Raw genomic sequence first — 22,325 nt, forward strand, 5'->3', positions numbered from 1 at the left:
CCGGGGACAAGCGGACCAACTACAGCCCACGTTCGGGGACAAGCGAACCAACTATAGCCCACGTTCGGGGACAATCGAACCACCATCATTTCATGGCGCAAGGTTCTCGATACACAGAGACTTGCAATTTCATTCATCTCATCGACTTTCCTCAAGCATGGAAAGTATTCATTCATCGGCTTTCCTCAAGCATGGAAAGTATTCATTTGTCGGTTTTCCTCAAGCATGGAAAACATTATCGGTGGATTTCTTCAAGCATAGAAAACCGCAAAAATCATTTGTCGATTTTCCTCAAGCATGGAAAATGTCATCCGGTAGATTTCTTCAAGCATAGAAAACTACCAAATTCATCAGTCGGCTTTCCTCAGGCATGGAAAGCATTTCAGCGAAACATTATCCGGTGGATTCCTTCAAGCATAGGAAGCTTCCAAACTCATTTGTCACCGATACACTGGTGTCAGATACGTATTCTATCCCCTTACTATTTTATCTGTAGAACTAACATTTTTCTGCAGATATCGGCGTATACAGAGTGATTTGAGATCGCAGAACGTCTTAAATCATTCTCCGTCCCACTCGAATACTTTGACTATCGTTTTCGAAACTGACGTTTCTACAAACTCAGTCAAAGTGGGGGCTTCTGTAGACACCTAAAAATGTCTCCCCGAAACCAAACCCGATGATGAACAACCTTTCACTGCCACTATTGGTCGGGTTTAATATTTAATCCCGAGAGTGTATAAAAATCATATTCATATTTAATTAAATTCGTATTTCTGAATAGCCCGTGGATCAGTCTTGATGTTTGGTAAAAGCATAGTTTTAATTTTGGCCCAAACCTTTTACTTCAAACCTTTTTATTTTAGCCCGATTTTAATAAATCAGAAAAATGGCCCGAAATTATCAATCGGCACCTAAAAATGCTGATTAGAATTAGGGTTAAATTTAAATTTTGACGGAAAAGGACAGAAATGTCCCGTGTCACGGCAAGAAATCCCGCGCCACGGGGAACATTGCCGTCTGACGACAGAGTGTCCCGTGTCACGGGAGATCTGATGTGACACGGGTACAGTGTGTGTCCTTTCCGCGTAAACCCTAACGCGTTTTCTTTTCCCGTGTGTTAAAAATTATCCCGTGTCACATAAAAGTACACCGTGTCACGGGAATATTTCCCGTCTGACGGTATTATGTACCGTGTCACGGTACGCTTTGCCGTGTCACGGGATACAGTTTTAGGGTTTCTGTCATTTTAGGGTTCCGTGTGCTCCCTCAGCACATTTTCCCTATAAATAACCCCTCATTTCTGATGTACGGGGCATCAAATAATCTCTCATTTTCTCTTCTATGCTCTAGCCTAAACACTAGCCTACCCTTCTTTCTTTCAAAATACCTTCCTTAAGCACTCCAAGGAGTCCATACTTTACCCGAGGTTCTGTCCTTAAGCCACGGCGTGAAAGGTAGAACTGTTTGAGGGTTTGGCCCAAATCAATTCTCATTTAATTTAATTCCATTTTAATTATTGTTTAATTATTTTCCTTGAAGTTACTAACGCGTTTATTGTTTTTATAGTAGCAAGCAAACAAAATCAAAGTAAGGAATCATGTTCCTTTTATTTCTATTATTTTTCTAACGATTTTATTGTTGGAATTATTGCTATATTGCTTCCAATATTAATGTTTATTCTATTGTTTATTATGATCACCGTATTGCATGTTAAAGGGAATATGTAATTGAAAATCACGCCTAATAAGATAATTTGGACAACCGGTTTAGGTTCCTTTTTAATCTTGTTGTTTAATCGAAGTGATCACTAATAATTAGAATTATGTGTTGCATTAATATTAAACCAATTTAGCATAATAATAGTTTGGAGCGAATTGAATATTTTGTTTGTATGCCTTTGAGATCACAGGAATACTTTTCAATATAAGAATCGAGTAGAGGCCAATACGGGCGAATGTGACTCCATGACTCACTTCGTACCATCATCCCCGATCCTCCTTTCGTGGTTCCGAACCATATGGAGTTAGTAATCTCATGGATTATGAATGGGGTGTAACCTTCACGGGTCAATCGTTGTTGCCTATCGTTGTCCCTTAATCGTGGTTGCCTTTTATGATCCGTGAACGGTTTACAAGTTCCTTAAAAAACTTGTTGGCGGCTCCCTACTTTCCTTGTCCCTAATCGTTGTCCCTAATCGTATATGTCAATTCCCACTTCCTATGAGTGCCAAGCATATTCACCAACATGCTTCTACGTAGGCGCGCTTCGAACGACGCCTACAACTATGTATTATTACTTCTAATTGAATGTGTGAAGTAAAGAAACACGCACTTTCCGTTTAACTCCTCTAACTCCGCCAGTGAATCAATCAATCAAAGCCTTAATTCCTTAAGTGGAGTTGGCTACATAAACTAAATTTGATCATTCCATGTAGTCATCGACAAAGATCATTCTCCTCCATCCCTTACAATAATCCAAAGCCTTATCCTCATGCAAATCCTAAACTTCACTCCTTTCAACCAAGTCAATTTCCGTCTCCCGCCCTCTCCCTTGTTTAATCCCTCCATGCATGGTCCCACCCCTCCACTATTTGTACCGGTGCACCCTCGGGTCTCCTTCTTGCATGCCCAAACCAACGCAGACGATTTTTCCTTATAAGTTTGTCTACAATGCCTGTCACCTATACCTTCACTAGTAGAATAAATGTAATGGGAAGCCCCAAATGGCAAGCGGTTTTGCAATTCCGCTTGCAATATTGTAAATGGCAAGCGGTTTAGGGTGAACCGCTTGCCAAATTGTAAATGGCAAGCGGTTTGGAACATGAACCGCTTGCCATTTCTTTAAAAAAACCCTAATTCTCACGCTCTCTCTCCTCCTCCTCTATATTTCTCACGCTCTCTCTCCTCCTCCTCCTCCTCCTCTATACCCTCAGTTTTCACGTTCTCTCTCCTCCTCCTCTCTATTTCTCACGCTCTCTCTCCTCCTCCGATCCTCCTCCGATCCCTTCCATTTTCACGCCCTCACTCTCTCCAGCTCTCCTCCATCTCCTTCTCTTTCTTCTCTCATCTTCGTTCTCCGTTCTCCTTCTCTTTCTTCTCTCATCTCCATCTCCATCTCGTTCTCCATCTCTCATTTCTTTGGTGTGATCATCGAAAAATTCGACCCACGACCATATTTTCGAGCAAATTCGAGCATAGACCATCCTTTTCGAGCAAATTCGAGTTTAGACTATAATTTTCGAGTTTTTAGGTCAAACTCGACCATAAAACTCTAGATCTAGAGTTTTCTTGGTCGAATTTGACCCTTAAAACCCAAATTTCAAGTCAATTTCGAGGTTATGGTGGAATTCATGGTAATTTTTATTTTTTTAAGTTTTTTTTTTAAATTTTATGGTGATGTGTGGTTGAATTGATTTGTTTCAGGCCCATCTGGTGTTGGTGGGGGTCGTGGTGGGCGAAGTAGGTTGGGATCTGGTGTTGGTGGGGGTTTTGGTGGGGGTCTTGGTGGTCGAATGGGCTGGGATATGATGGATGGTGGGGGTCATTTTACGCAAAAATGGCTGGGATTTGGTGTCTGGTGGTGGTGCGCGTGCATGGACGGTGGTGGTGCATGTGGACGGTGGTGGTGGTGGAGCAAGTGAACAAGAGCTGTTGTTGTTGTTGTTTTTTTTTTTTTAATCAAGCTGTTGTATTATTTTATTACTTGTATTATTTTTTTTTTTTTATGAAATGTAATACTTACAAGTTACAACAATCAATTAATTTATCTAAATATTATTGGTTTTACATATAGTTTGTTCGTGTATCAATTTTAGTGAAAAACACCAAAAAAAAAAAATATTTTTTGTAGCCATAATGGGCAGCGGTTTGGCGCCAAAACCGCTGCCCATTCACTACAAATGGCAAGCGGTTCAGAACCGCTTGCCATGTAAAAGGCTAATGGCAAGCCCTTTAATAGCATGCGGTTCAAAACCGCTTTCCATTTGGGGGTTTGAACCGCTTGCCATTACATATTTTCTACTAGTGCTTCTTGCGAATAATCTCATTTTTTGTTCTATCTCTTAGGGTATGTTCTCTTCAGCTTAATTCAGTTCAATTCAGCTCCAATCATTTTAGTTCATTTAAGTTCCTAATTTCCTTCTCTCATAAATAATTCATTTCAGTTCAGTTCAATTCAGTTCAGCTCCAATCAGTTCAGTTTAGTTTAGCTCAATTTAGTAAATCAGAGCAGCCCTTAGAGTGTTCTTACACGTCCACCTTAAGATTCGCATTCCCGTAACCTCCATCGATCTTTTTAATGTGCTTTTTCTTAGAAGCCCAACATTCTGTAGCATAGAGCATAGAGCAGCACTGGTATTATGGCAATCCTAGAATTTTCCCTTCAACTATAAGGGAATGCTTCGGTCACATAACACTTCCATGGCCGCTCTCCACTTAAGCCACCCCGACTTAATCCTGTGGGCTATGCCTTGATCAATATCACCACTTTTCTGGATGATTTACCCATGATATTTAAAGCATTCACTAATGGACTCATGGTCAAGTCATTTTCATCAAAACTCACCACCTCATTGCTTGTCCCTCTCTGTGTACCAAAGCGGCATACCAAATATTTAGTCTTACTTTGACTTAGCTTATCTTCTCAAAATGAGTAATGACCTGTAAGATTTTAGGGAAATCAGTTGTTAGTGTTAATTATGCCATGTGTCATAATATGATTGGTTCGTTTGAAATTTTAATTAAAATTAGTAAAATTAATCATTTAAAAGTACTTTTAAATTACCCCTCCCAAACAACACCAATCAGCCCCCCTCATGTCGATCACTGCAGATAAGCCCCGCAGACCCCAATACCGGCCATAGCAAACCATCAACCCACCTAGCCTGCCATCTCCCCCTCCCTACTGTCACTACTTTTTCTCTCTATATCTCTCCTCCCACCAACCATCCCTATCCTCATAATACTCATCTCTTCCTCTCCTTCCCCATTGCTGACAAACCCCCCTCAGCTCCCCACGGTCTCCTCGCCCTACTAATCAATCTCCTTCCTCCCTAAACGCCGGCTAAACCCCCTATTTGCCTCTAATTCCTTTCCTCATGCACCCAAATTCCTAACCTCCTTCTCCCCCCCTTTCCCAGTTTGATGAAAATTGACAATTGCCTCTCTCAGTGCACCACTAGAGACTACCACCACTATGTGAGCGATGCTGCTGCTATTCTTGCTCACCATTGTCATCAATTACCGCCTAAACAAACCCTTATATTACCGAAGAGATAGTTGGCAAAAGTGAGTCTTGAATGAAGGCAGTGGTTGTGGTTGGGGAGGGGGTTGAAGGTAATTTGTTGGCTTCGGTGGTTGGTTGGCCTGAGTGGTTCTTATAGATGGAGAAATTTCCACAAAAATAGGGAAAGGAATTGACTTGTTGCACTGGTTGAAGGTCATTTAACCCAATCAAATATAATAGTTCAAAAAAATTGGTTTATTTTTAATTAATCAAAAGGTCGATTTTGAGCTAACCAAATCTTAAACAAATTTTCCGATAATTATTAACCTACTATGGCCTTGTTTGGTTCATTTTATTTTTACTAATCTGATCTGGTCTGATCTGATGTGATCAAACTAACCTTAAGTGTACGATAATCTGTAAGGATAAAATATATCAAGTGAGATCTTGTTAGATTCGTGATAATGTGTAGTTTATTAATTTGAAATTTTCACAATTTTTTCATTACGAAATTAAAGATATTCAGCGATAAATAACCGCACATATAACGATGTTATGATCCGAACTTATTTTTTCTTATCTAATCTGAACTTATTTTTTCTATAATAAGTAAAAATAAGGTGAACTAAACAATACCTAAGGGGGTGTTTGGTAATTGAGAATTGAGGGTGGGATTAGGAATTTTAATCCCAATTTAAAAAATAAGCCTTGTTTGTTTGAATGGAATGAAAATAAAAAGGGGTTTTAGAATGAGATTATTTATAGGTGAATTCCCACCATTTTATTACCTAGGGAGGGTAGGTAATAAATGAATGAGAATGGGAATAGGGTTGAAATGACATTTTTAACATTAATAAAAAGAATGAAATAGTAATTTTAGTAAGGGTATATTTGTAAAATTGTTATTTATTCCCTATATATTACCACCCATTATCCTAACAAGGTATTGGTAAATTTTCATGTATTACTATCAATTAATTCCCCATTCCCACTTTTTAATCCAGAACTCCCATTCTCACAATCCAAACGCCTCGTAAGTGTCAAGTTTACCTTTTCAAATATTAATGCTTTACGGTTAGCCGCTTACTCGTGCCGGCGAACCACAAAGTCACAAACACTACTCCCGTGTTTTACTAGTGGCAATAAAAATGGTAGAGGATATACACGAACAAATCTGACGTGTAAACGGAGGAAATCAAAATCTAGTAAACGAGAATATACACGTCAAAACATAGCAATATATAATTTGAACCCACAAATATAAAATACTTGGGCAAAATTGCCCAACCAATGAAAGGCAAGGAATAGATCTCTAGAAACCTCCTCTAAACCACTAATTTAGATACCCTCTCTCTCTCCTCCGCCAAACTTCCCTTACACGTGTCAATCAATCACTTTCTCTCTCTAATACTCAAATACAATCACACAAACTTCCATTTTTTCTCTTTCTTTCTCTCTCTCTTATTTTCTGCCTGACGTTTGTCGGAACAACTTGTAATTGTGCTTAATTAGGTTTCATTTCTGCAATTTGCGCCATTTTTTCTGGTTCTCGATTTTCTGCTGAAATTTTGTTGATCTGAGGTTGAATTTGGAGTAATGGTGAATTTGTTTTGAGCTGATTGTGAAGAGGATGGGTTAAGCTTTCATATTCTGAAGATGTTTGATTGGGACGACCAAGAGGTATTTTATTTTGTTTTTAATTTTAATTTTTACGAATTAATTTAAGTCGTATTTGCCTTTTTATTTTTAGTTTTAAATTGTTTGTTGTGAAATTAAATGTGAAATTTAGTTGAGAATTTGGCGGAATTTCAGTGGATTTTGGTTGAATTTTGTTGAGCTGAGCGTATTCTTGCTTAATTACAAATTTTTCAAAAATAAAATTAATAAATTTGTGGATTTATATGTGAAATATGCACGAAAAAAGTGCCGGAAATTTCTGTTGATTTTTTAGAAATTTATTGAGGAATTTGATTGACGATACTATATTTGCTTATTTTATGGCTTACTATGAATTTTTTTTTAGAATTAATAATTTCATGTAATTTGCGGAGTCACATTTGAAAAATTGGCGGAATTTCTGTGGAATTTGATTAAGTTTTGATTTGTTGACGGACTATATCGGTTAATATTTATAATATTATACAAGTACTAGTATATTTTTACTCTGTGATGTGTTAAATTTGGTAAATCTGATAACTATGAATCTTAATTTATTAGTAATTTTTTTATAGCATAATATTCATAGAGTAATGAGGATTTTTAATTAGGCAAAGTATCACATTACATGTTACATTTACTTTTTAATTTTTTGAGGTGATGTTTAGTAAAATGAGAAAATTCAAGAGAGAGTTTAAGGAATTGCTGAATATTGCATAAATTTGTGAGGTTAAAAAAAAATAAAAAAGCGTAAAATTGTTTGAAGTTTGGAGTAGTAATTTCTTGTTTGTGATGATATAATTCTAATTTGTGTTAAATTTTATTATTTGTGGATTATAGAATTAATTTAGCATTATCAGAAAATTCTCATAGATTCACATGGTTATGATTTGTAAGTAGGTAATCCAATGTGACCTGTTTTGATATTCCATGATTTTTTGGCTGTGACCGTTTAGCATTAGATTCTGGCTAAGGAAAGTGTGGCAACTAGATTTGCTGTTGTCAAAAATCTGACTATGAACATACGAACTAGCTAAAACACCATACAGTGAAAAGAACATTGGCATATTTTTGGCAAACCTATAATGTCATATATGTATTGCACTATGTCAGAAGATCTGTACATAAGATTGGGCCGTGCCTCAGGCAATCAGGCAGGCCCGGCCTGGGGTTGGCTTGGCCTGCCTATTGTGTTTGTTCGTGTCGCACATTTTCTTTTCTACAAGATTGTGGTTGAGGAATGAGGCATGACACTCACACACTGCCTGACATGAACACTTATGTGCTGCATTGGCTAGGCCTGACATGCACAGTTATGTGGAGGGTGTGTTTGTCTGTGACGCGCTATTATTATCTGTGCTTGGCTTTTTTGTGGTGTTCTTTGTGTAGACATAAGCCTTCTTTTTTATTTTATTTTTTTTGAATAAGACATAAGCCTTTTAATATGTATGCAGCTTTATCCTTACTATTAATAACCATTGTTACCTAATTACTATATCATTGAATTGGCAAAATATTCTCTGATGCATAAAGATACAATCTTTCATCAGTAGCTAGTGTACACCTCTTATTATCTCTTCCTCAAAACTTTTTCAACCTTCTCCTCTTTCCAGCATGAGGAACAGCTACGAACTTTTATTGCCTTGGGCACTTAGATCTTCATATTCTGCCTATAGGTCTTTCCTGAAAAAGTGAACTCTTTGTGTCATTCTAAAATCAATTTCATTATGGATAATGGATTTGTTCTCAGAAGATTTTGATCCTCAAATTGGGAGTCACTGAAGTTTGAACTTACTAAATATGATAATTGGTATTTTTTTTTGTCTTGAACTAAAGGCTCTTAATTAAGCAGCAGTAAATTCAGTTGCTGCTAGTCCAGTCATAGGATTTAGACTGAGATGCACTTCAACTTTGGCCCAAATAGCATTCCAATACCATCACTAGCATTCCAATACCATCACTGCACTTCAACTTTGGCCCAACTAGCATTCCAATACCATCGCAATTGGACCTTCACATGGAAGGCTAGCAACGACTTCATCCACTGTGTGTGAAAATCTGAAAGGGGATTCAGGACTAATCTACAATGGTGATGATTCTCCCTCCAGCCAAAAAAATAAAAAAAATGCTGTTCTGATTCCTTTTGATCCAGAATATAGGTCCTACAATACTATTGTAATATGGAATGTTATTTGTTAACATCAAATTACTAATATTGGCTATTTTACTATACCAATTCCATATTATCTCAAAATTTAATAGTATTCTACATAGATCGATGGCTACTGGGCTGTCCTTTGCACCTCTATTGTCTATAGATTTGTTTTCTTAGCAATGTGGGCCTTTTCGGATTTGTTTTCTGATTTGATACTCAGCATGTTCCTAAGGTAGAGAAATTTTTTAATCTGTAATGTTTTCTTCCATATTTAAGAACTTTATTTTCTTGCTTGATACAAGGATGATTATTCATCCAGTGAAGCTCTTGAGTATCTAGCATTTGCCTTAGTGTCTTCTCACTATTTGCTCTCTTAGTTTGTCATCATAAAAAGAGTGTGGTAGGGAAAGGATCTTTAGCTTAACATTTGGCCATAATATAAAGATAACCTTTATGCCTTCAAGGTTTTATGGGTGTTGTGGTATGTACTATACTACTATGTATGATGGAGTGCTCAATATTCATTATCTCGGTTATTGTTATTCGTTACTTGTTCTTAACGAATGAGTTTATGTATGGAACTTTAGATACCTTACAATTTGCTTTATATATATTTATTAAACTTAATTTATCTCTCTATTACTTAAAAAAAAAAAAAAAATCTTTCCATTACCACAAAACCACTTTACATGACATAAAGGCATAAAGCTAATGGTGGAGTTGAAAGGACAATGACTACACTAAATACCATGTTAGTAGATACCCATAGAATCACTTTTTTTATGAATCTCATGATGCTACCTATTTGTTGGGAATTCAAAGTGATGACATTTTTTTGGAGGGCTTGTGAGGATGATATTATGAGTCTATTTAATGGAAACACCATTATAGGATTATTCAAAATACTAGGCACAATTTATTTATTTATTTATTTATTTATTTTTTTTTTTTTGTGAAGGAAGGAATAGAGAGTCTTCCTCATCTTGCATGATTTAAGCTTTCTCTATTCAGTTATGGATTGAAATTGCTGCTGTAAGCTATCTTTTTCTTTTCTCCAATTAATGCTGTAGGACTAATTGATTGCTCTAATGTATTTCCAGCTTGCTAATATTATATGGGGTGAAGGTAGGGAAGCTGATGATCACATTGTGCCTTATCCAGAAGATATTGAGAAGAAAGTTTTGTCAGATTCTGGTGATAATGACCAAAAAACATTGACTGAGAAGAATTCTAAAAAGGAGGCTGTTGAAAAAAACGCATCTACCTCTAAGTTGTTTATAGATGGATTTAAAAGAGATAAGAGTGATGGTTTGTCTGCTTCAGGAGAAGTTGTGGATTCTCAACTCGATTTGCCTTCATTCAGTGCTTCAAAATCTGACGGCAGTGGTATAGGTATTAATGTAATGTAGTATTTCATCAGTAGTACTGTGATAGTGGTACGAATGACAAAAGAGTGGATGAGCATGCAATTTACCTTGTTTGATGTGTACACATTAGATATTAACCTTTTCAAAGATCCATATAGGAAGTGAGTTATAAAAGCCTGTGATATATTAAGATGGAATTCCTTGGTTGGAAATGATAGGTCCATTAGGGCTATCATCTCTTCAACCCTTTGGCAATTTTTTATGTATGTAATAACACAATGAGATTGCTGGTTTGACAAGATTTACTAAGTAATTTTGTATCTGAAATTTTTTTTGTCCTATGAAGTAAGAAACTTGAGTATTTGGGCACTTGTAAAAAAAAAAAAAAAAAATTATTCCATGAGCCAATGCTAGGCGTCTTCTTGTGATAAAAAAATTCCCGACACTTGGTACTTCCTTAATGTACCTCTGTTAATTTTTTTTTTTTATTGATAATATCTTAGTTTATATATTTATTTATTTTTTATAAAAAACAATTTATGTCACCCCTTTCACCCCTTTGTCATCCCTTAAAACAGAAATTGTGCTGATCTTAGTTTTCACAAATATACTTTAATACACTATCTCTGATTACAGAAAGATAATATTTTCCTTGTAGTTGGAGCTAAGAAAATTCAGCTAGATGGTGTTCCTCAAAGTTCCCAAATTCATCACGAGGACAAAGAGCTTGGTGATCTTGTAGGCAACAGTTGGGCAAGCATTGGAAGTTTTGATGATCTTGATAGGATATTCAGGTAATAAAACATGTCCTTGCTCCTGCTGGATTTTGGTTGTACATATTTATGCATGTCTATGATGGTCTACATTTATTCTATGGAAAACTCAATCAAAATTACTAACCCAGTTTACAAGTCTAGTCTTTGTATGTGTCCTGTGTTCATGTCTTGTGCTGTTCTATATACGGAGTAATAAAGAAACACTAAACTAATTTAGAGAGAATTTATGATATAGAAGACGTCCTCTACTAATGAGCAAAATAATTCTGAAAAAATTGTTCAACAATGGTTGACATTCACATTGAAATGAGGTGTCTGATCTTCCCAAAGATAATTTAAAAAGATCCAATAATTTCAACATTATATTTTGTTGGCCAATTTTATCTTTGTTTGAACTCACTCATTCACTATTTGAATACTATTTATTTTCATATCTAGTAGAGACAACATGGATCCCACGGTCATAGTATTAAGGGCTTTTACATCTAAAACCACCCCAAAGTAGTACCACTATTCCCAAAACCAATTCTAAGTGAAAAGCATTACTCTGCTGTCCCCAAATAAAAGTCCCATTTGCCTTTTGCACACATTTTTAGGAAAGTGAATAAAAATGCAAGATAGGGGGTTCGATTGATTAAAAGTGAATACAAAAAGAAGTTAATGGGGTTTGATTGATTAAAGGTGAGAAAAAAATCTAGATAAAGGAAAAAAATATGAAATGATACTTTTATTTAGGGACAAGATTTTTTTAGTGAAATGGAATTTTCAATTGGTGATAAAGGGGGTATTACATCATCCCATAGTTCCCCCCGCCTAATTATCCCTAATAACCCGAATTGACTTTTAAACTATACGTAGTACTAACTAACCCCATCACCCCGTAATCTTAACCAATTGCATGCTCCACCATGCCTTAATTTTATCCCTATCATTAACAAGCACCAAATAGCCCCCACTCACTTCAAAACCACATTATTGTTTCCTTCACCTACTTGCCAACTATACCATCGACCTCACCCCCCTTCACTACCCTTTCATTCACCCTTTGCAAAATTCCAACACGCTACCTCACTCAAACTGCTCGCAACACCACCTCATAATTGCCCAATTCCAACATCTCAAATTCGCTTACCAACACCACCTTACAATAATCCAACTAAAAATTTCAAGTTACATGTGACCTCTTCTATATATGGTTCTTAGATTGGTGGATAAATAGAGAGTCATCCTTAAGGTACATAGATGCCATGGATAAGGCTAAGGGGTTCATTATTCAATAGCCTAACAGCTTTGGAAATAAAGAGTGTTGTCAGAAATAACTTGACTACATTGTTGTAAAGTGGGACTATGAAGTGTAGCAACTTCACCAACCTTTGCATGCAGCAAAACTCTACTCTTAAGGTCTTAAGCTTAGGCTTAGGCTTAGGCATATGTATAGAAATAGTAGCTATTAAGCTGGCCGGTGGGAGTTAGAAAAGGATAGATTTTAACATTGGGTTAGATAGTTTGGGAATGTTTAGTACAGACGACAGAGCATCAGGGACCAAATAATTTGCTGTAGCACGGCCCAAATTAAGACTGCTTGTCTTTATTTGTTTATATAGTCATTTGTACTTATTTGGTTTTATCTTCCATATGTGCACGACATTTAGTTCTTGACTTACGCTTATGCATTCATTGTTTTGTACAACAAAATTTGAAGCCCTTCCTGATTAAATCTTTATTGGTGGAGAAAACGAAATTCCGAAATTTTGTGATAAATATCCATCTAACAAAGTATTCTCACAAGTGATGATATTGCAGCAACGATGACATAGATGGAAGCACAAGTCTTGGAAGCACAGATGAACTATGGTCATCACCTAAGGGTCTCTTAAGTGGGGCAGCTAAATCCTCATCTGCAGCTCTACGCTCGACACATTGGGAATTTGGAGCATTAGGAAGTGCCTCTACCAATATTGAAATAAATTCAGAATATTTGCACAATGAAGACTCCTCTGTAACAACTGGCTGCCGAAAGGCCGGCAGCATCTCACCTTGCCATCGACGAACCATCGACAGACATGTGGAACATAAAGATTATGCTGTGGATACTACTGGCTTGGTTGAGGAAAAGGTACAACCGTAATTAGTGTCAAACTGATTGTAATTATTCTTCACATTCCACAGGGTTTATTATAGAATGCTGTAATTGGTCACTATACTATACAGATAGGTTTGGGCATCACTCTAAAGACACCAATTGACTCTCATACTGCTGCTGAAAATATTGCATCTCCAAACAAGCCCACAGTAAAGGTAAAACATTTTCTTACTGAAGAATTTATATATGGAGTATGTTTTTCTTTATTGTATGCTTTCTTGCTGAATTTGTGCCAAATGAGTGTAAAGAAATGACATTTAATGGATTTTGGCCATTCACTCTAGTTAGATATGTTACAACATTGAGGTTGAGATGGTTAACACTGTAAAAGCTGCATGAAGTGAAATACTATGATTGGTCAGAATGTCTGATATATTTTGGTCCTTCACACGAACCAATTAACACCAACTAGATCAATTGTCGTCTAATACGAAGTATGTCTGTAACTCTTATTCTATTCAAAACCATGTCTCAGCTGCATGAGATGAAATACCATAATGGATTTAGAAAAACATTTACCCTGCAAAGAAATCAAGTAACTCCAATGGGATTTGTCATTTTCTTGATAGTCTAAATCTGTCAATAATATTCAAAAATCAAAACCAGATCTCAGGTGAAGGATTCCCCGTAAATCAGACATTTCATATATAGTTGGTTAGAGCAGATAGGTGGTAGAGAAAGGGTGATTGTTACATTGGAGCGAATTTCACATTTCCATCAAACTGCCAAACACGTGCAGGGGTTGGTGATGCTTTAGGATGTTTGTAGGGACTGGTATAGAGGGTGATATGTGAAGCCAAGTAATTTTCATTTATATGACTCCCAATATCATTGTTGAAAATCTGAATGTCATGAGGAGTCCAGGGAGCCCAAGAGAATGGTTGAGACTTTTTAATTCTATTGTTGGTAATAGAGACAGTTGAAATCCACAGACATTCCTTTACACCCTGAATCTGGTCCTAGTATTCTGATAATTTTTGGTATTGGCATCATTGTTTTACTTTCAAGGTTAAAGAAATGACTATGCTTTTTTTTTTCCCCCACTCATACCTTTTGGACTATTCCATTTGAAATTTGAGGATCGTTTACAAAAATCAAAGTGGTCTTTTTCTTTGAGGAGCTTCACTTTGTGGAAATTTATGAAAATCATCAGTAGCTTGTTCTTTGTCTAGTATTGTGAAATGGATTTAGTAATTTATACCTGTTAAGGCTGTCTTGCCTTTCCAGTAACATCTTTGTTTTCTTGTTGGCAGACTAATGTCTTTATTGTCGGGGACAGTTAATGAGGGAAATAAACGAGGTAACCCTGAACTTATGGTGTTTTTCCAAAATAACCCTGATTTATTGGGAGTTTCCAAAACGACTCAAGTGCCAAAGTCTGTTCCACAGTAATCTTACTTGTAATGAAATTATAATTTTGTTAATGGAGTATGGTTTGATGTTGATATGAGTTGTCATAAAGTCCCACTAATAATGATTCCTAATCTTTTCTATGTTTGAAATCATAATTCTCTTATAATTAAGATTCTTTGGGAGAGATTTTGGCACTTTAGGATTATTTTAGAAAAACACCCAGGGTTTATTCAACCATTATGAGTTACCTTGAATAATTTCCTTACAACAACAACAACATCAACAAAGCCTTAGTCCCAAAATGATTTGGCGTCGTCTAACATGAATCGTCCGACAAAGAAAAAAAGACATAACAAGATGACCAATTGAAATTGTTTGATAAAAATTTGTGTTAAGAAAAAGAAAGAGCATCCAAGTGAAATTTAAGAGAGTTTTATAACTTATAAGAGTACCAAAAATAAAATTGAAGAAGTTTTAAAAGAGTGGTAAACGTGTGAGTAAAAACTAAAAAAAACAATGGTTTGAGAAAACTTAAGCAAAGGAAATCAACAAAGTTTGTATAACACGAATTGTAAAATAAAACAAGAATATACTAAGATATCATAAACAAAAGTAATATTAATCATGACACGTCGTTGACGTGAATGTTCTCATGTTTCCTCAATCCCCAAAGCACTGAAGTGTGAAGTCGCTCTCTACACCCTCTTCCATGTCTTTTTAGGTTTTCCCTTCCCCTGCACCTTGCGATTCCAGCCCTTTGCAACTCTTTGAGTCTTCTTACTGGAGCCTCACTTGGTCTCCTTCTTAGATCAAACCACCTTAAGCGATTCTTCCTCATCTTGTACTCAATCGATGTAACTACTACTTTCTTCCTGACTATTTTATTCCTTAATCGGTCTATTCTTTTATGGCCACATATCCATCGCAACATACACATCTCCACCACATTCATCTTTTGCACGTGGCAATGCTTTACGGCCAACATATTGTACCGTATAACAAAGCAAGCCTTATTGCTTTTGGTAGAATATACCCATCCAAGAGGTATGCAGGGATCACATGAAAACCCTGTCGCACTTTTCCAACCAACCTGCGTTGATCCTATGAGCTACATCTACATCCAATTTTCCATCCTTTTGAATTATAGATTCCCAAGGAAGACCTCAGAAACTTGGACAATCTTCCCATCCATCTTGAATAATTATCTTACATGTAAAAATATTCTTTTATTGAAAGAAACATAACATAAGAATATCATTTTAATCAAGCAAGAAATTACTCAAACCTCTCTAGTCTTGAACAATTTTATGGGTAAGATTAGGAAAGGAAAATTATTATGACTAACAACTTAACAATAGGTCTGGCATGATGAGCCAAATGAATTGTATAATCTTCCATTTTGTTAGTCATACCCTATAGGTTATGGAATTGATTATTTTAAAAGTGCTGACAATTTGAGAAAGAATCATACCAATATCCCAATACAGAGAGTGAATCTTTATAGGAGAATGACACACAACTACACAAGCTATATTTTCCTATTGATGATGAGACCCTGTATATTTATATTTATATCTCTGGATTTTGAATCCCTAAGAGAAGACTCTAAAGCTTTTACTTAATGAATAGAGATAGAACTACATAGTTTGGCATCTAAATTCTTACATGGCCTCTGACTATAAAACTAATAGCAGATATAAATCTCATTTTTACTTTCTGGAGTTGTAAACTGTGTTCCGTAAAATTTGTTGCAAGATGTATCCTCCTATATGCTATCTTCAATATGTCATCATGATTACAATGTATAAATTTCCTGACTGCAATACTTTTAAGAAATCTGTCCTCTCCACTGATGTTTCTTTATCTTTCCTACAGGAAAAATGGTCTGGAACTCCGTCAAAATATGAGCTGGCAACTGATAGATTAACTGATTCCAGATTAATGCAGGATGTATATGACAATTGGCCATCATCTGCATCTAATGCTCCAGAGTTCAGTCGCCAATGTGCTACAAGTACAGTAGAAAATCATTCGGCCTCAGTCCCTGTTCAACATCAGTTGTCCCAGGAATTTAGGCCTTTTTCATACCAAAATTTCTCAACCCCATATGGTGCTCCTTATGCTTGTGGGAATTTCAGCAGTCATCCAGCCTTGCGCATGCTGAAACATACAGAAGATGAAAATCAGTCTATACTGTCAAGTTCTGAAGTAAGTCCTAGAGATGTAATTAACAAACCTGCTGGGAGTCTTGGGACTACAACAAAACAAACGAAAATGACACCCCAAGAGAAGATTGAAAAACTGAGGCGGCGTCAGCAAATGCGAGCAATGCTTGCTATACAGAAACAACAGCAGCGGTTAGGTCAACAAGCTTCAAGTGGGGATTACTCCCGATCTCGTAAGAGCTGCCTAGAGGATCCTGTCCGTCATATGGATAACTCTGACCTTGAAGTCGATGATATCTTGAACATTGTACCATGCTATGATCCTGGTTCCCCAAACAAAGGGGATGATTCTAGTATGATTTCCAACATCAACGACTATTCAGCAGAGGACACAATTCTCTACCAACTGCAAGATATTGTATCAAGAGTACGTCCATGTTATTCTTGCCTTGATTCATGAAATTTGGTAGTTTTTTGAGTCATCCCAAAATATGCTGGAAATTACACTGGACTCAATTATATGTTTTGTGCGAGTTAGAAATGCCTATTTCCCCTTTTTTTGGTATTTATATTTTAGTATTCTGATAAAATGATGCAATTAATTGCATTTGATTTCTGCATAATGTGAAGTAAATCTGAAGGAAGCTCCCTTCTTATTATGCAGTTGGATATGAAGATAAGGCTGTGTATAAGAGATAGCTTATATCGATTGGCTCATAGTGCTACACAAAGACTCTATGTTAGTGATACTAGCAGTAAAAAGAGCAGCACTTTTGAGCCTGATATTGCAAAGGAAGAGACAAGCAATCATGACAGGTTAGGGAGTTAATCCTATATGATTTTATAATTTTCGAATTGTTATATAGTTCATATTAATCAAAGCTATGGGCAATGGCTTCGTATTATTGAATTGTGCTTGAACTGGATAAAAAAATGTAAGCGGGATTTATTAGTCTATTTTTAAATAATGAAAATGAAAAGAATGATTTGGATCTCAGAGATGTCTGATTTGAATCTAGTTTAAATTTATTTTCTCTGGCTAAAAATTAATAATGAATCAGGGATATATCGTTGTTTCCATTGGTCAAATCAACATAAAACTATGCCGATCATGCTGACACCCAAAAAGAAATATGTTTAGGATGCTCAAAGGTGTTATATGAGCAACAAGTTTGCAATTTACTCTTGTGAGCTATGTAAGATATATTGGACCTTTACACTAAGTCCCTGGCCAGATTTATTTTGTTTGTTTAAATTTTTTTCCCCTTTCTATCCAAAAGGCCTTTTCTATGGAAAGGAAATGCATAACCATGGTAATTGACTGATAGACATTGGCCTGGTATATGGATGTGGTTCAATCTTTAAACTATCAGAATTCTTTTAGCGTTTAAGCCAGAGACTGTTTTATTAAGAAATTATTGACATTATATATTGGAACAACTGCTTTTTTGTTTGATATTAAGAGAGATACTTTACTGGGTTTTTTTTTTTTGAATTAAATTTATTTTAACCACATCCATATTTATGTACGTGTAATTTCAGATTTGTTGGAAATGCAAATGTGGAGACTGAGACCAACCATATCGACCGAGCTGTGGCTCACTTGCTCTTTCATCGGCCTCTCAAGCTTTCAAGCAGGTATGCTGAGACACCGGAGTCATCCACGTCAACAAAAGTCTCAACTGAGCCAGAACCACCTGCTCCAAGCAGCCAGCCAATTGGTTTGTTGCCCAAGAACTCTGAAAATGAATATATTCTCTCTCCATGTGGATCAAAAAGTCTTCATGATTTTGTGGATTCCAATGAGGGAGATGTATCTAATGACGTTTCTCTAAACGAGATGAACATCAATCCACAAATAAAACAAACTACAGCAGAGCATGCAGACTGAACTTTGTTGACTATTGTTGAGATTTTAATCAGGATGATAAGGGTAATTCCTTCCTTTATCTCTTAATGGTTAGTAAATTTGCATTTGTAAGTTAATCTACCGGATTACTTGTAATTGGGTGGTTTTCTTTGTTTGTCAGCCAACTTGGTCATTGCAAGGCGCATGTCATGGAGGTTATAAATTTCTTGCTGCTGACAGAGCCATCTGTCTAAGTAATTTAAGCCAGTATATCTACGTAGTCATCTCTATCTTTCAAAACATCATTATTGCCGATGATTGCTTGTGGGCATTGCTATGTTTCAAATGAAGCTACCTGACTTCATGGTAGTAAGTCCACGCTCCGTCTTGGTAATGATATGTATGATTTATATAGATTGTTGATACCTAATAAATTAGTTAAACTGCCCAGGTGGATTTTTCAGTATGATCTTTATCACCTTTTAGGTTTATCATGGTACTCAATTTGAGTGCTGTGAGGGTACAGCCTTTCATAAGTTCCATCACAGAAGACTGACAGGTATGCAAGTACTTGCAAATGTCAGTTCTTATATCATACAAGATTGTTGTACCTACTTCTTGTCCCACTATAAAAATGAAGTTTCATAATAAGTGCACTGGTTGGAAAAAATTTCTTCTATGCTACCTTGGATCTGTAATACCAAAGATTAACTAATGTCACCTTTGGCTTTTCAATCGAACAGAATCCTCCTTCCCCACTCCTCCCCAAAAAAAGAGGTGCTATGTTACATAGCCCTTAAGAACTGCTAACATGTTTCCCAGTACACCCTTTTTCTTATTTTCTTCACCCATACCTTTCATAAAATTGACCATGACTGGCAGCTTAAGGGAATTATGTTGGCTGGCAGCTTAAAAAGATGTCTCGTGAATTTTGCTCAAATCCAAAATTCTTACCACTTCAAGCAAACTGTGTTAGGCAAGTTTAACCATAAACCATTGTGAGAAGGATGAATTGTTGGGCACAGTTGATTTAGGTGTCCTTAAGCTTGCAGTGAGGTGTCTTTTTAATTTGAGGTTGTCTCTTCTGCATATGGTGTCTGCTGGTCTATGATAATTATTGTCAACCTTGGAGTATTATGGCAATCGACTTGGATTTTCAAAGATGTTAGAGATAGATAGGTTGGGGAACTGTCAAGAGGACCTTTAGGGGTGTATTTTATGTTTAGGGTGGAGATTTACTTGGAAAAATCATGTGAACACCCTCCCTGGGAAAGACCAACAGATAGATTATACAGTTATACTGTGCAAAGTAATAATACACCCTCCATGGGAAAGTTTGGATTGTTTTGTTCCCCTTTGTTTTTCTTTATAGGGCATTATGGCTACTTCATAATTTTTTGTGGTCTTTCCCTTAAATCCATGATACAATCTTGTTTTTGTATATGATCATCGATTTTCTAGTTTAGCTGGGCAGGTCTCGGTCTAACTCTTTTGATAAGGTTAATATGAATATATGATGTCTTCTGCATTACACTTTTTACCGTTAGATGACCTCATAGGTTCTGGATTTGATCTTGTGATGCTCTTGTGGTTTATTTTGTTCGAGTCTGATGTTCTCATATTTTATTGAGTTTGTTCAGGTTTGATTGTTATGGTGCTTTATTCATTGGATATGTAGCTTTGTGTAGTAAGTTATGTACTCTTCTTGCTTACAAACACTATAGTAAGGTGCACCAAGAAAATTGAAAAAGTAAACTTTATTAGTATCAACAGGAAGATTTATTTAATTTGGATTGATGCCGTTTCACTTGGCAGCATGTCTTTATTTGGTGCACCCAATAGGCTCTTTTCTCGTCATCATTCATTGTTCTAGACTTCTAGTGTTGTGCTTGCTTATCAATTTAAGAAATTGGTCGATTTACAAAGAGGGTCCAAATCGAAGGGGAGCGAAATGATCTTGTATTGGATCTAATGAATATGAAATTCATGTGTGACAAAGTCACAAAATCTGGGTTGAGAAATTGGTTTCCATATAACCATTTAAAAGTTGTATAGAAAACCCATTTGGCCAACACAAATTTTTAAATGTGGCTAGTCACATGGTACCATCAATTCACATAGAAGCAAAGGAGGTTTCATCCCAAAACCATATGGCAATAGGAGGAGTAGCCCCGTAGCCTTATAAAGTGATTAACTCTCTCATCTTAAACCAATGTGGGACTCTTACATGTGTTACTTGGTGGGATATACTTCAACACTCCCCCTCACATGTAAGGTCCCTTTTAACTCAAGGATCACTTGATCCAATTCAATTTGGCCCAGAATACTTAATGCCATTAAAGGTCCCAAACTTGGGCCTGACAATGTACTCAAGCCATTAGAGGTCCCAAACCGTGGGCCTGGCTCTGATACCATGACAATATTAGAGAGAATAGGAAGAATAGTGTTGTGTTCTCATTAGCATATGCACATGTGTATATATATACAACCTAAAGAGTAGGGCTCATAACATAACATTGGCCCAATAGAGCTAAATACATCATACGGCCTAATAGGTTTGTTTGGCATTGTTGTGGTTTTCTATTTTTTGGTTTTTGGTTTTCAACCTCATATGATATAAGTCATATAATGAAACAAAAATTAGTCAAACTTATAAAATCATTATAATTTGCAAAACTTACAACAGAAAAGTGGAAACACCTTTTTTTTGTTTCCTATATTTGGTTTTTTGTTTTTCAAAAAATAGAAAATTGAAAATAGAAAATGATGTAAAACAAGTCCTTAGTATTAAAGTTTACAGCGTTACATCGATGGTTAAATAGGGTTATTTTGACATATATAGGGTTATGGCATTGGAAAAATTAGGTTATTCTTATCAACAAGCAAAAAATTACTCATTTAATCGTCAAAGTATTTTTATTTAATTGTTACTCGTATAATAAATTGGGGTTATTCTTATGAGCAAATTAAGGTTACCTACCTGATTAATTGAAGTACTCATATTCACAAATAATGATTATTCTAGTCTAGTAAAAAAATGAGACAACACACAAGATTTGGCCTTGTTTAGTTTAACTAATTTTTACTTATTTCAGAAAAAAGTTTAGATTAGATAAGTTCACATTTGATCAGATTTGAAAATAATTTCATATTAGATCATCGTTTTATGTGCAGTTTTTAATCGCTAAATATCTTTAATTTCGTAATGAAAAAAAATTATAAAAATTACATACTAATAAAATATACATTATTACGAATGTAATAAGACCCCACTTGTTATTTTTTTTTTTTTCTTATAGTTATCGTACACTTAAGGTCAAAGTTTGGTCAAAATAGACAATTAGATCTTATTAAACCAAATCAGATCAAATCAATTCAGATAAGCAAAATTAAGGTAAATTAAACAAGCTATCAGTAATTAGCCAAACATATGTTGTTGATAATATTAAAAGGAAAAAAAAAAAAATCTAAAATCAAAACATGGTTTACGGTGCAGTTAAGTTAAGAAAAGTTGGGGGCAATTTATGTTTGTAGTAACATTTGTAAATTTAAAACCTAGATCTCTAACTACCTGCCTCTCAAGGTTTACTATGAAGATATAGGGTTTGCTATGTAGTACAACATATCTATTCAAA

At 35.8% G+C, this 22,325-nt stretch overlaps 1 protein-coding gene across 1 annotated transcript; it reads left to right on the plus strand.

The window, feature by feature from the left end:
* Nucleotides 1–6,570: 6,570 nt before the first annotated feature.
* Nucleotides 6,571–19,156, plus strand: LOC145593656 (protein LNK2-like). The gene is made up of 9 exons (XM_081649950.1): nt 6,571–6,906; nt 10,138–10,429; nt 11,063–11,198; nt 12,984–13,296; nt 13,392–13,478; nt 16,552–17,268; nt 17,506–17,657; nt 18,384–18,774; nt 18,872–19,156. Exons 1-8 carry the CDS (start codon nt 6,883–6,885, stop codon nt 18,730–18,732), a joined length of 2,070 nt encoding a protein of 689 aa, XP_081506076.1. The 5' UTR covers nt 6,571–6,882; the 3' UTR covers nt 18,733–18,774; nt 18,872–19,156.
* The last annotated feature ends 3,169 nt before the right edge of the window (nt 19,157–22,325 follow it).

Source organism: Chenopodium album, chromosome 19 (assembly GCF_948465745.1).
Source record: "Chenopodium album chromosome 19, dcCheAlbu1.1, whole genome shotgun sequence".
Classification (NCBI taxonomy): domain Eukaryota; kingdom Viridiplantae; phylum Streptophyta; class Magnoliopsida; order Caryophyllales; family Amaranthaceae; genus Chenopodium; species Chenopodium album.

Coding starts and splice junctions, on each gene's coding strand:
- LOC145593656 (XM_081649950.1), top strand. CDS start 6,883: ATGTTTGATTGGGACGACCAAGAG. Junction 11,199..12,983: donor GATCTTGATAGGATATTCAG/GTAATAAAACAT, acceptor ATGATATTGCAG/CAACGATGACATAGATGGAA. Junction 17,658..18,383: donor GAGACAAGCAATCATGACAG/GTTAGGGAGTTA, acceptor GTGTAATTTCAG/ATTTGTTGGAAATGCAAATG.